We start from the raw sequence: 15,908 nt of genomic DNA on the forward strand, positions 1-15,908 counted from the left end.
AACATATGCACAAGGTAGAAAAGTTCTGGGACTGGAAATACTTAATAGCTGCTCTGTAAGAAATACTTTATAAAAATGTTTATTTTCTCACAGTACTTAAAAAGTGTTATTCTTTGACACTTTTCTTGTTCTTCTTGTGGATTATTTATGACCGGCACTGCTTCTTGCCCCCAGTCACCATCTTTTTCTGTCTTGAATTTCCTCAACATTCATTTTCCTTGCTTCCAATGCCTCTTCCATATCATTTTGCAAGTTGGGTCATCTGCAATCCTTTCTTTTCTGCTGGGATGGTATCCATCGTAGTATCCTATTGGGTATCCTGTCTTCATTCATCCTATTCACATGGTTAAACTACATCAGTATTTATGTTAGATGTCATCACAGATATATCTGCCCATTTTCATCCTTTATTGGATTTTATCACTGCTTATCCTGTTCATCCTAGTCCAGCTTGAGCTTCATCTTAAGTAATTCATCTCTGGCAAGCAGGTGATTCTTACCTTTAAAAAAAAATGTCCCAGCCTTCCTCCCCATACTAAACTACACTCTGGACTATAGTCTTATACATTCTCTCCTTCATTCTTCTTCTTATCAAAGTTCATTGGCCTTATTACAGTTCATCCTTTATTAATCCCACTAGTGATTTCATCACTGCTTGTTTCCTGTTTACTAAATAATATCCATTTTCCACACCTACAATTATTTCTCCATCTACCTCCAAACTATTTACTTTTTCCATTCTAGCATCCAAGTACTTATTCTTCTCCAGGTTAATATTCAGTCTAGCCTTGTTTTATTCCTCTATAAGATTTTTTTTTTTTTCGTATAGCACAGATCATATTCATCTTCTGCTTGTACAATCTGGTCATCTGCAAAATACAGGCTAAATATCTTGCTGTTATATACTGTCATTTTCTATGCCGTCTGCAGGATTGCTCCTAGATACCGCTTGCTGCAGATCCTTGTTTACCTCAAATTCTTCTGTCCAGCTATTCCTAATCCTTACCCTCGCTGTATTATTTTCATGTAATTTATTGACAGTCTTAACACTTATCCCTTTTCTAAATTAAATGATGAGCATGCAGTACTATAAAGACAGCAACTTAATCTTTTAACTCAAACAGAATTAATGTTTCTCAACGTAGCAATTTCCCTTTGAAGAGGATAACATGTCTGCTCATGACTACTTGAGCAGAAAAAGACCACTTGCAAGTGATATAAATACAGTGTGCGACAGTCATGGCTCCAGATATCATTTTTGATTACGCCACTGACAACTACAACAAGAAAATATGGCAGTAATATACCTTAATTGTCATCCAGATATTCATCATCAACAATTATGCTTATTGTGTATGCAGCTGATAGCAATCCTTTTTTGCTGTATCCAGGGTCAACAGTAGCTGTATCTCAGAGAAACAGTGAGAGACTTGAAAGGAAGCTTTTTGCCAGCCGCTCTCAAATTGTGAAAATACAGGTGCTGAAATACATTCAGTTTGTCACAGTCAATAACACACCTCATGACAAAAACCATAGTAATCAGAAGCAGCATTTGTAGATTTTCTGTAGCAGTGACGACTTCTAATCGTACTTGTTTAACCCAGCAAGAGACTAAAATAACACTATGTTGTATCATAAGTTTACATCTATTGAACCATGTCTTTTTCCTTCTTTTGTGACATTTGGTACAATATATATGAAATGAGAAATCAACACCAATCTTTCTTTTACCAAGTTTGACATATGTCTCCCCATGCCAATCCACACAATTCCTAAATTTGTGACTCAGCAATAAATGATATTCCCAACAGAAGTCTAAATCACTTTCTACAGTACACAGTACTCCTACTAGGTATGAGTTGTGCAACTCAACACTACACTGGCTTCAGTTCATTAGATTAGATTAGATTAGTACTTGTTCCATAGATCATGAATACAACACTTCGTAATGATGTGGAACGTGTCAGGTTATAAAAGGTGTCTATACAAGATATTACATTACACAAAATGACACTTTTTTGTGGGGGGTGGGGAAATTACCCACTAACTATACCCAAAAATTCATCTAATGAGTAGAAGAGTGCCATTAAAAAATTCTTTTAATTTCCTTTTAAATGCTAAATGGCTATCTGTCAGACTTTTGATGCTATTAGGTAAGTGACCAAAGGCTTTTGTGGCATTTATCTATAGAGCACTGCTGACAAGGTTCATTATTACAATATTTTCTGTTATCAATGCTGTAAACAAAAGCAATAAGTATTCAATATCTGACAATTGACAGTTGCGCAGTATATATATATATATATAAAAACAAAGATGATGTAGCTTACCAAACGAAAGCGTCGGTATGTTGATAGAGACACTAACAATGTGCGGATGGATATGTGTGTGTGTGCGAGTATATACCTGTCCCTTTTTCCCCCTAAGGTAAGTCTTCCCGCTCCCGGGATTGGAATGATCCCTTACCCTCTCCCTTAAAACCCACATCCTTTCGACTTTCCCTCTCCTTCCCCCTTTCCTGATGAAGCAATGGTGGGTTGCGAAAGCTTGAATTTTGTGTGTGTGTTTGTGTTTCTTAGTGTCTCTATCAACATACCAACGCTTTTGTTTGGTAAGCTACATCATCTTTGTTTTTAGATATATTTTTGCCACATGGAATGTTTCCCTCTATTATATAATAGAAAGAAACATCCCACATGCGAAAAATATATTTAAAAAAAAGATGCTGTGACTTACCAAATGCGAGAAAGTGCTGGTAGATAGACACAATAAAAAACACACAAACACACACACAAATTTCAAGCTTTCGCAACCCATGGTTGCTTCATCAGGAAAGGGGGAAGGAGAGGGAAAGCCGAAAGGATGTGGGTTTTAAGGGAGAGGGTAAGGAGTCATTCCAATCCTGGGAGCAGAAAGACTTACATTAGGGGGAAAAAAGGACAGGTATACACTCGCACACACACACATATCCATCCGCACATATACAGACACAAGCAGACACCAATGAAGTAAGGCAGTTTAACATTCATCATATACAACTGTTGAAAAGGATTTAGAAATAATTTATGAAAACTGCTTCCTAATTGATATGTTCCATTTGCGTAATTGGAAATTCAGTCATTCATCACAGAAGACACTATGCAAGAGACTCACAATTAATAACTACATGTAATGATGAATTTAAAAAAGAAATAACAACAAACATTTAAAATACCAATTGCCTCTTGGTAAGGTATACAGTATAAGATGAAGATGCAAAAAGCTACACATGTGACAGGAAATACATACTCTGCATTGGACTGCAGCCAAAGATTAAAAGCTTCTACTAGAAGTAGCTAACAGCAAAGTCACTGCTGTCAACACCTAAACATCCACAGAAAAAGTAAATGGACAGAGAGAAATCAGGCTAAAACATTTGTCTTGTCTGATGAAATGATGACTATCATTTTCTGTAGAAAAGGAAATGAATCAAAATAATGATTTTTTATAGAGCTGTCACCTACTGCAAAGAATGTGGGAAAAAGTACATCTACATCAACATTTACATTCATACTCCGCAAGCCACCCAACGGTGTGTGGCGGAGGGCACTTTACGTGCCACTGTCATCACCTCCCTTTCCTGTTCCAGTCGCGTATGGTTCGCGGGAAGAACGACTGTCTGAAAGCCTCCGTGCGCGCTCTAATCTCTCTAATTTTACATTCGTGATCTCCTCGGGAGGTATAAGTAGGGGGAAGCAATATACTCGATACCTCATCCAGAAACGCACCCTCTCGAAACCTGGCGAGCAAGCTACACCGCGATGCAGAGCGCCTCTCTTGCAGAGTCTGCCACTTGAGTTTATTAAACATCTCCGTAACGCTATCACGGTTACCAAATAACCCTGTGACAAAACGCGCCGCTCTTCTTTGGATCTTCTCTATCTCCTCCGTCAACCCGATCTGGTACGGATCCCACACTGATGAGCAATACTCAAGTATAGGTCGAACGAGTGTTTTGTAAGCCACCTCCTTTGTTGCTGGACTACATTTTCTAAGCACTCTCCCAATGAATCTCAACCTGGTACCCGCCTTACCAACAATTAATTTTATATGATCATTCCACTTCAAATCGTTCCGCACGCATACTCCCAGATATTTTACAGAAGTAACTGCTACCAGTGTTTGTTCCGCTATCATATAATCATACAATAAAGGATCCTTCTTTCTATGTATTCGCAATACATTACATTTGTCTATGTTAAGGGACAGTTGCCACTCCCTGCACCAAGTGCCTATCCGCTGCAGATCTTCCAGCATTTCGCTACAATTTTCTAATGCTGCAACTTCTCTGTATACTACAGCATCATCCGCGAAAAGCCGCATGGAACTTCCGACACTATCTACTAGGTCATTTATATAAATTGTGAAAAGCAATGGTCCCATAACACTCCCCTGTGGCACGCCAGAGGTTACCTTAACGTCTGTAGACGTCTCTCCATTGATAACAACATGCTGTGTTCTGTTTGCTAAAAAATCTTCAATCCAGCCACACAGCTGGTCTGATATTCCGTAGGCTCTTACTTTGTTTATCAGGCGACAGTGCGGAACTGTATCGAACGCCTTCCGGAAGTCAAGAAAAATAGCATCTACCTGGGAGCCTGTATCTAATATTTTCTGGGTCTCATGAACAAATAACGCGAGTTGGGTCTCACATGATCGCTGTTTCCGGAATCCATGTTGATTCCTACATAGTAGATTCTGGGTTTCCAAAAACGACATGATACTCGAGCAAAAAACATGTTCTAAAATTCTACAACAGATCGACGTCAGAGATATAGGTCTATAGTTTTGCGCATCTGCTCGACGACCCTTCTTGAAGACTGGGACTACCTGTGCTCTTTTCCAATCATTTGGAACCCTCTGTTCCTCTAGAGACTTGCGGTACACGGCTGTTAGAAGGGGGGCAAGTTCTTTCGCGTACTCTGTGTAGAATCGAATTGGTATCCCGTCAGGTCCAGTGGACTTTCCTCTGTTGAGTGATTCCAGTTGCTTTTCTATTCCTTGGACACTTATTTCGATGTCAGCCATTTTTTCGTTTGTGCGAGGATTTAGAGAAGGAACTGCAGTGCGGTCTTCCTCTGTGAAACAGCTTTGGAAAAAGGTGTTTAGTATTTCAGCTTTACGCGTGTCATCCTCTGTTTCAATGCCATCATGACCCCGGAGTGTCTGGATATGCTGTTTCGAGCCACTTACTGATTTAACGTAAGACCAGAACTTCCTAGGATTTTCTGTCAAGTCTGTACATAGAATTTTACTTTCGAATTCACTGAACGCTTCTCGCATAGCCCTCCTTACGCTAACTTTGACATTGCTTAGCTTCTGTTTGTCTGAGAGGTTTTGGCTGCATTTAAACTTGGAGTGAAGCTCTCTTTGCTTTCGCAGTAGTTTCCTAACTTTGTTGTTGTACCACGGTGGGTTTTTCCCATCCCTCACAGTTTTACTCGGCACGTACCTGTCTAAAACGCATTTTACGATTGCCTTGAACTTTTTCCATAAACACTCAACATTGTCAGTGTCGGAACAGAAATTTTCGTTTTGATCTGTTAGGTGGTCTGAAATCTGCTTTCTATTACTCTTGCTAAACAGATAAACCTTCCTCCCTTTTTTTATATTCCTATTAACTTCCATATTCAGGGATGCTACAACGGCCTTATGTTCACTGATTCCCTGTTCTGCACTTACAGAGTCGAAAAGTTCGGGTCTGTTTGTTATCAGTAGGTCCAAGATGTTATCTCCACGAGTCGGTTCTCTGTTTAATTGCTCGAGGTAATTTTCGGATAGTGCACTCAGTATAATGTCACTCGATGCTCTGTCCCTACCACCCGTCCTAAACATCTGAGTGTCCCAGTCTATATCTGGTAAATTGAAATCTCCACCTAAGACTATAACATGCTGAGGAAATTTATGCGAAATGTATTCCAAATTTTCTCTCAGTTGTTCTGCCACTAACGCTGCTGAGTCGGGAGGTCGGTAAAAGGAGCCAATTATTAACCCAGCTCGGTTGTTGAGTGTAACCTCCACCCATAATAATTCACAGGAACTATCCACTTCTACTTCACTACAGGATAAACTACTACTAACAGCGACAAACACTCCACCACCGGTTGCATGCAATCTATCCTTCCTGAACACCGTCTGTACCTCTGTAAAAATTTCGGCAGAATTTATCTCTGGCTTAAGCCAGCTCTCTGTACCTATAACGATTTCAGCTTCGGTGCTTTCTATCAGCGCTTGAAGTTCCGGTACTTTACCAACGCAGCTTCGACAGTTTACAATTACAATACCGATTGCTGCTTGGTCCCCGCATGTCCTGACTTTGCTCTGCACCCTTTGAGGCTGTTGCCCTTTCTGTACTTGCCCGAGGCCATCTAACCTAAAAAACCGCCCAGTCCACGTCACACAACCCCTGCTACCCGTGTAGCCGCTTGCTGCGTGTAGTGGACTCCTGACCTATACAGCGGAACCCGAAACCCCACCACCCTATGGCGCAAGTCGAGGAATCTGCAGCCCACATGGTCGCAGAACCGTCTCAGCCTCTGATTCAGACCCTCCACTCGGCTCTGTACCAAAGGTCCGCAGTCAGTCCTGTCGACGATGCTCCAGATGGTGAGCTCTGCTTTCATCCCGCTAGCGAGACTGGCAGTCTTCACCAAATCAGATAGCCGTCGGAAGCCAGAGAGGATTTCCTCCGATCCATAGCGACACACATCATTGGTGCCGACATGAGCGACCACCTGCAGATGGGTGCACCCTGTACCCTTCATGGCATCCGGAAGGACCCTTTCCACATCTGGAATGACTCCCCCCGGTATGCACACGGAGTGCACATTGGTTTTCTTCCCCTCTCTTGCTGCCATTTCTCTAAGGGGCCCCATTACGCGCCTGACGTTGGAGCTCCCAACTACCAGTAAGCCCACCCTCTGCGACCGCCCGGATCTTGCAGACTGAGGGGCACTACACTAAAGTCAACATATATACGTGTATATTTACTAACAAAGAACGATTAATGTCTCAGAAATACTGGGATCCACTGTTACTGCGATAACGTATCGTAAATAATGAAGTGATTTAGTTCCACCTTTAAAACCTTCAGGAAGGGAGGGGGAGGGGGGATTAAACTTAAATTTTTACATGAGGTCATTAGATGTTCTAACTGAAGTCGTCCAATCTATTGATCATCCATCAATACAGTTCTATAGTAAATCGACAAAATAAAGAGAAATTGTTTTAACAAGCAAAGTATCTTCAAGGTAAAGCCTTAAACTAGCTAATAAACACAATGAGCAAATATTTTTAAAAGTGGCTGTACAAATAATGAATCATTACCTGATCTCCAGATAGTCATATTTACAACTGCCTGCCTCCAGCTCAAAGTCTGTGACATTTAACATAATCTGCTGACCAACTGGAATGGAGATGATCCAAGTGCAGTCCTGACCAGGAAGATAATTTTGTGGATATCGTGGGGACTGGATAGCACCCATTGTTGAATGGAAAGTGTGACCACATGCTGCAAAGTAATGTAAATATTTGCTGAATGTAGTCCACAAACACAACTATCTGAGAATAAACTTTTATACTAAAATGAATCACACATGAGCTATGGCTTGTATTATTAAAATTTGTTTCCTTTTTCAAGATAATCAATAACAAAGAACCTGTTTTGAACTCAGAGCATTCTGCCCATACCTCCTCTGAGAGACGAAATCAAATTAGTCTATTTTGGCATTGATTCCAAACACTGCTTTGACAGACATTCTATTTGTGGTGTGAAGCAGTAGACCAATGGCACATGGATAGTAACAAGTCAGTACACTAAGTCAGTTAGATTCTTCTCAGAATGGACTGAACAGTGTCAAAAAATCTATTTTTGCTTTAGATTTTGATCATGATTCAACAGATAAGACACTCACCAACCTCAAAGCTTCTTCATAATTACAGATTCACACGAAATTAATGTACCACAGTCTTTCTTTTGATACGACTATGCAATCGGCTATTTCATATACTTTTACTTGCATAACATCAATTGGGAACATCCACACATGGCTTATCTTTAACAGGAATTGCATGTATGAATTCAACCACTCAGTTTTTAACTGTTGAAACTAAAGATTTGTAAATGTGTGCCAACCTTGGATGAATAAAATGTCAAAACAAAAGGCTTTTGATGGGACCATTTTCCAGTTTATCCACTCAAGCAAAACACATGCAACACCATATAAAGAAAAGCTTTTCTTAGGATCAATAAGATATATGACTTACGGGAAATACAATAAGGTCTGGTTCCACCCTCCTACTTTGACAAATGACATCATTTTACAAATAATCAAAAAATAAAAAAAATAAAAAAACCAGGACATACTAAATCATCTAGAATACACAGAATATAAACTGGTATCGAATAGTTCAGTTGACCTACATAGCTCAAATGAAGACAGCGACATCAAACATTCCCTTCATGAAACAAGAAGATAATAAAAAAATTACAAGGGTTGGAACTTTATTAGTGAAAACTAATTATTTGCAGCTCGTACAAAATAGATGAGTGTTTCAAAGCTTTACTGACCTTCGAAGTAGTCATCACCATTGTGTATAACCCATTGCCAGCGATGTGGAAGTTGTAGGATACTCTTAGCAGTGCCAGTTGTGCTGACAGTTCGAGTGGTGCCGTCTATTGCCCAACGAGTTTGTAGCAGTTCTGAAGCAAATGCCGTGAATTGTTTCCTTCAGTTTAGAAATTGAGTTGAACTTACGAGGGCTTAAGTCAGGGGAATGCAGCAGGTGGTATAGCACTTAGCAGCCCCATCAGTCAAACAAATCAGTGACAGCTTGCACTGTATGTGCTTGAGCATTATCCTGCAAAAAAGCTGGTCGTCGGTTGTGTTCCAAAAATGAACAGCATAGAGACATAAGTGATGACACTTTCTGCAGGACCTGACCATCATTTTGCAGGACAATGCCCAAGCACGTACAGTGCAAGCTGTTACTGATTTGTTTGACTGATGGAGCTGCTAAGTGCTATACCACCTACGGCACTGCCCCGACTTAAGCCCTTGTAAGTTCAACTCGATTTCTAAGCTGAAGGAAACACTTCGTAGCATTCGATTCAGAACTGCTACAAATTTGTCAGGCAATAGACTGCGCCGCTCAAACAGTCAACACAACTGGCATTGCTAAGAGTATCCTACGACTTCCACATTGCTGGCAATGGGTTATACACAATGCTGGTGACTACTTTGAAGGTCAGTAAAATGTGGAAATACGTATCTATTTTATACAAGCTTTAAGTAAATAGTTGCTATTATTTAAGTTCCAACCCTCGTAAGATTTTTATTATCTTATTGTTTTCATAAAGGGAATGTCTGATGTCACTGTCTTCATTTGAGCTATGAAGGTCAAAGGAATTATTCAATACCAGTTTTTTAGACACACACACACACACACACACACACGCATACGCGCACACACACACACACACACACACACACACAAATTTGTACAGAATAAACCGAATATAGAAGTACAAAAATCACACAATTTGAATGGAATACTTGACAAATTATTGCAAACGACTGGACACCATTACTAAAAACAAAACCAGAAACAGAAATGTCTACAACAAGAGTATGTTTCCCTCTTACCTCAAAATGCAAACTTTGAGTACACTGAGCTTACATGAGTTGACACAACATAACACATTTACGTCATGAGTGAAATCCAACAAAGGGAACTGCAGCTTACGCTAGACATACATAGCTCAAAGGAATACGGCAATAGCTCTCACAGAGCCGCAAAAGACTGACATGATTGACAACTAACAAAAACAAATTCCTGCACACTAAACTGACTCTAAAATAAAATTATAAAAAAAAAAAAAATCGTACAGTTGGAATTGATTCTTTGCTTGACCTCTACAGCTCAAACGAAAACAGGGATACCATACACACACCCAGTTTGATTCAAATGTTTTGCTGTACCTACTAAGCTCATACAAAGAGAGGGGTACTACGAAACAGTGATAACAGGTACCTCCAAACGTTTCCCCAAAACCAACGACATAAACGAAAATTGCACAAACGAAAATCTCTAAAATACACTAGAAAAATATTGTTCAATTGCAACTGATTGCTTCGCTTGACATATATAAACCAAATGAAAACAGGTATAATACACACCCTCAGAATATAACATACAAAAATACCTAAAGAAATAAAAATAAATTCCCCAGAATAAACTGAAAGAAAAAAAACATAAATAAAAAAACTAAAATTGCATTATAAACAAAAATCAACAAGTCAATAACCATAAGGGAAAAGAAGTAACAAATAAATATCTAAGACTGCATCCCTCCAAATTAATTCATTATTACATACCACATAACGAAAACACACATACACTACAAGTGTGACCCATCACTAACAACAAGAAGACACATAGAAGAACATAGATGTCAAAATGCAGTGCCTCAATGAGATCGCAGTAAAAGAAAAAAAAGCTAAGTATTTGTAAAACACAAATTAAAAATAACATTTCTACTTGTTTCACTCATGACCATTTGAGCTATGCACTTAGAACCTGGCTAACTAACACCTTCAACAAACTTGCCACATTACAAAAATAGACCAATAATTGTAGAAAGCAACATTATAATTATAATGACTAATCACTTAACCCACAACAATTTAACTTTTGCTGTTAAGTTCTTGCATTTCTTTACCCTTGGAAATCATGTGTAATACAGAAAGAAATAGACAATTTGTGAAGAAAAAAAATTGCTATTTGTTTCTCTGTCAACAATTTAAGCTGTGCTCCCAGGTTCCACCCAAACCACACCCTCATACATCACTACATCATGATATAGTTGAATAAAAAGCACAGTTAACAAACAGCTTAGATTACACTACAAACTAAGACAACCACAGACAACATTTTATATCAGGCTTACATCCTTCACAATGTAAATTAATGATATTGTACAGGATATCATGAGTCAGACTGGATGGGTGAAATCAGACTGTGATGTTGACAAGACTTATGTTATAACAGAATAAAATTTCAATAACATCGCTGCCATCTCTGTGTGAGGCTTTGAAATATGTATAAATTTGTCCTCCACATTCTTAAAAACTACTTCACATTCATGTGCTGACAGCTTTTCCCACTGCAGTAATTATATGTCCATAGAGGCAGGGTAAATCTGCAATATCTGTTACTCAATAAACACAAAATACACACTTTACAGTGATACATGCGAGTGAATAATTTTTCAGATATGAACAAGTATAATAATTACCTCCTTGTTAATTATTACTTTTTCATTTAACTTTCATTAATGCAAAGAAAATTTTTATAAAAACAAAAATGTGATCAAATTACTTGTCTCCACAGTGTTTTTTACTCAACAATAGAAGTTGTAAAAACATTAAATTATCTATTTATATGTACAAGACACTATTAATCCAAGCATTAGTATAAAGCTCCATTTGATGATCATTTTCGTACAAAATACTAAACAATGTACATCAGTAGCTTCATTAATGGTCTACAAATATTTTGTCCACAAACATCTTCATTTGCCTATTTGGTGTTTCTTGTAGTACAGAGCCTGCCAAAAGTTTCTGAACTGAACAGACTGGATCATAACATTAATAAAGTGGTAACACATAATATATCAATTGAAAAACAAGAAAAGAAGATAGATAAAATTGAAGGCTAACTGTTGCATACTTACTTGTTGAAATGTCTATTTGATTGTAATGTGCACTAAATCCTTGGTAATTAATGCTATGATCAGACTGAAACACAACAGTCATTACATTTCCTATGGTGACCAATACTGGTGGAAGTCGTTCACCACAGAACCTGTTATGAAAATAAAAAGTATTCCAAATTTACAGTCCAGTCAGTAGAACATCAAAATATCGGATGTTTTGAAATGACCATTATGAACACCATGCAGTAGTAACTTCTCTCAACTTCTTAAATGCATCCAAAAAAATTCAACTGACAAGACAGACAAATTCTATATAGGATTTTAGAGGAATTGAGCGTTGACAGAAAAATGAGGGAAATTGTGAAACAAACCCTGAAAGACTCGAACTTAGTAGTTAGGTTTTTAGAAGAAATCTCTGAGTCCTTCAAAATAAAGACAGGGGTCAGGCAAGGAGATGGATTATTTACATTTCTTTCAAATATCACCCTGAAGAAAATAATGAAAACCCGGGAAGAAGGTCTGAAGTTGAAAAAATAAATAGAATACACTTTGGGAAAAAAAAGGAAAAAATGGAATTCATGTGTTTGTCTTCTGCCAATGACCTAGCCCTTTTACCTAGAAACTGGAAGGATGCACAAAGAATGCCGGAAATCTTGCATAAAATTGCTGGAAAAATGGGTTTTGAAGTCTCGTATGAAAAGCTGGGATATATGGAACACTGACACCAAGAGGAGAAGTACCTGTGGGTAAAATATAGGAAGGTTAGAAGGACAGATGAATTCAAATACTTAGGAGAATGGATCCAAAACAATGGACTGCATAAGAGGAAGTCAAAGGAAGAGCCAGAAAATTAGACCTTGCTTACAACTAACACAGAACAGGTACAAGAAGATATCAGGGACTATAATTCAGTTATAAAACTATAAGGACTCTTTGCTTTAAGAGTATAATGTCCTTTCTCATGCATAAGGTTGATGATTTCACATTGCCTAGTGCATAAAAAATGTCGTGTGTGTAGGGCCTCCTGTTGGGTAGACAGTTTACCGGGTGCAAGTCTTTCGATTGGACGCCACTTCTGCGACTTGTGCATCAATGGGGATAAAATGATGATGATTAACACAACACAACACCCAGTCCCTGAGCAGAGAAAAATCTCCAACCCAGCTGGGAATCAAACCCAGGCCCTTAGGACTGACATTCTGTCACGCTGATCACTCAGCTACCGAGGGCAGACACCTAGTGCACTGAAGTACTAAAGCCTCTCTTCCATCATTGAACTTGAAATGCAGTCAGTCTCAAGACTAAAAAGTGTTGTTTTTTCCTTCTTTTGCATGATCACTGCCAAACCATTCTCCTTTTTTAGCTTCTGTAATTGCAGCTATTAAACTATCTATGAAACCAAACAATATATCCACACAGTGACTTTAAGCATCTACATGTTTCAACCTAGAATCATATTTGTGTTAGATCTTGCTTTTCTTGATGATAAGTCCTTCTTATGTTTCATCATCTTTGAAAGTCAGCACAGACTATTACCATTTCAAAACATATTTCTAGAAAATACAACTGGAATTTCTTTAATGACTAAGACTGCAGGTTCACAACTACTGTACTATTCTTCTTGAGGTGTTTATTGTATACTAGTCTTAGAGATTGGATGCAACTTGTCATCGGCTGGAGATTTATGTTATAAAACAGCTGCAAAACCAAAGTAGCACTAAGCAGTATAGCCTACTTATATTTTATTGATGATGTATACATATTACGTTTCTGTACTTTGTCTTTTGTTAATGTATACCATGACTTGCCCACACACCTGAACGTTCCTTTCTCAATGGACTCTATGGAACATGATCAGTGAATGAATGAAGATACCACACAGAAAATGGAAAATCATTTTACCTGAATATTTGGATCAATGGAAGTAATTTCTGATTGACTCCAATTCCTATATTAAATGTGCATTGTCTTGGTAATACGATCTAGGGAACAAGGCTTTACAAATGTCTGATTAGTGAGGAGTGACTTTATCTGAAGCAGACATGCAGTGCAATCAATATTTGTTGCTTATACTATCCTTAGATGTTGAGGAGTAATACTTAGAATTCTGAACAAGTTTTAAGTTCCAGGCTGCATCAGTAGATATGATGAGCACAAAGAAGTTTATATTTTCAATTTCCCATCTGCTGAAAATATGCTTATTAAGTGGATATCCATGACTGAGAGTGATAATTTACATTCCTGTGCTAAGTACATCCATTTTCAATAAAAGTATGTGACTAGCTAAATGTTTGATTCAAAGCACAACTTTCAGCATAGAAGGTACACTACATTTTTCGTCATTTTTTATTTGTGGTATTTTCAGTTTCTCATAAATATTGTGGGAAATGCATACAACAGATAGGAAAACTAACTAGCCCTATAAGCAATGCCTCAACTTGGAAAAACAGCTACCACCTACAAACTTCCTATATGCTCTTCTTATCTCTGCAAAGCAACACCAATTAATCAGTTGCCAGGCATCAAATGAATAAATTCTTGATTCATTTATTGGAAGTTTTGAGTTTTTTATTGAGTAACATCACATTTAGCAGTAGATTTGTCCAAATTCATTTTATCAAACAATGTCAACATTTCATAATTTTTAAATTATAATAATCTCTGTAAACTGGAAAATGAGAAATTACTTAGATTACTAAACAAAATAAAATTCAAAACAGTTTTATAATGGTGCATTTTACACAGAGACACTAAAAGGGACTAAAAATAATTTTAGTTACTAGTCTTGGTAATACGATCTAGGGAACAAGGCTTTACAAATGTCTGATTAGTGAGGAGTGACTTTATCTGAAGCAGACATGCAGTGCAATCAATATTTGTTGCTTATACTATCCTTAGATGTTGAGGAGTAATACTTAGAATTCTGAACAAGTTTTAAGTTCCAGGCTGCATCAGTAGATATGATGAGCACAAAGAAGTTTATATTTTCAATTTCCCATCTGCTGAAAATATGCTTATTAAGTGGATATCCATGACTGAGAGTGATAATTTACATTCCTGTGCTAAGTTAGCACTTTTGGTTGGTTGCATTTGTGCCAACTGGGTTCACACCAAACAGCATATACTGTAAGTGTAGTGAGTCTGTTTCTGCCTGCTATAATTTGTGACCTATTTTGATCTGAAATACATTCACTTTGAGACAAGATAAGAGGTTAGTAAATTCAAATAAGTTAATTTGTTGATTAAGGGGCAGTTAGTGTGGATCAATGTTGGCGACCATACATTCCAGATTGTGGGTTATGTCAGACAGTGTCACAGTCCATATTCAAGCCACAGCGTCCAGAGATAATGATCATGTATGTGTGTTTTGTTTTTCCAAAGAACGCCTTTTTTGTGCGAAAGCTTAAATATTTTGCAATCTTTCCATTGTGCCTGTCTGTGGCTCAATACTCTCTCTAAGTGCTGAGTAACAATCTATCCTTTTCATAATGCTGTTGCGTTCTTTGTACAAGGATTGCAACTTTAAGAGTGGCATCTATTTAATTACAGCTGATACAAAATGGATACATGTTTCGAAGTTTTACTGACCTTCAAAGTAGTCACTAGCATTGTTTATAACCCAGTGCCACTGACGTCAAAGTCATAGGATACTCTTAGCAGTGCCAGTTGTGTTGACATTTTTAGTGGTATGGTCTATTGCCCGACAAATTTGTAGCAGTTCTGAAGTGAATGCCATGAAGTGTTTCCTTCAGTATAGAAATCGAGTTGAACTTACAAGGGCTTAAGTCAGGGGAGTGCAGTAGGTGGTATAGCACTTAGCAGCCCCATCACTCAAACAAATCAGTAACAGCTTGCATTGTACGTGCTTGAGAATTGTCCTGCAAAATGATGGTCAGGTCCTGCAGAAAGTGTCATCATTTCTGTCTCTATGCTGTCCATTTTTGGAACACAAGCTATGACCAGCTGCACCTGTTGAGCTAGTGCAGTTGCCATGAACTACCCCACAAGCGAACACAAATGTGCCTGTCACTGACAGCACTGCGTGTTTGTCAACATTACTCGCCAATGAGCGATTACTTACGCATCGACGATTTCCGATATTTGCTTCATGAGGGAAAAGAACACATCCTCTGGTCTTTATCAGAGCTTTTCA

General features: G+C 38.1%; 1 protein-coding gene across 1 annotated transcript in view; it reads right to left on the reverse strand.

Annotated features, from left to right (window-relative positions):
- Positions 1-15,908, reverse strand: part of LOC126202937 (cubilin-like) — a 771,281-nt gene that overhangs the window by 538,466 nt on the left and 216,907 nt on the right. The window contains exons 23-24 of the mRNA XM_049937033.1: positions 11,774-11,904; positions 7,366-7,549 (exon numbers count right to left, since the gene is read on the reverse strand). Of these exons, the coding sequence (XP_049792990.1) occupies positions 7,366-7,549; positions 11,774-11,904 (315 nt within the window). The remainder of the gene's footprint in view (positions 1-7,365; positions 7,550-11,773; positions 11,905-15,908) is intronic.

This window comes from Schistocerca nitens, chromosome 9 (assembly GCF_023898315.1).
Source record: "Schistocerca nitens isolate TAMUIC-IGC-003100 chromosome 9, iqSchNite1.1, whole genome shotgun sequence".
Lineage (NCBI taxonomy): Eukaryota > Metazoa > Arthropoda > Insecta > Orthoptera > Acrididae > Schistocerca > Schistocerca nitens.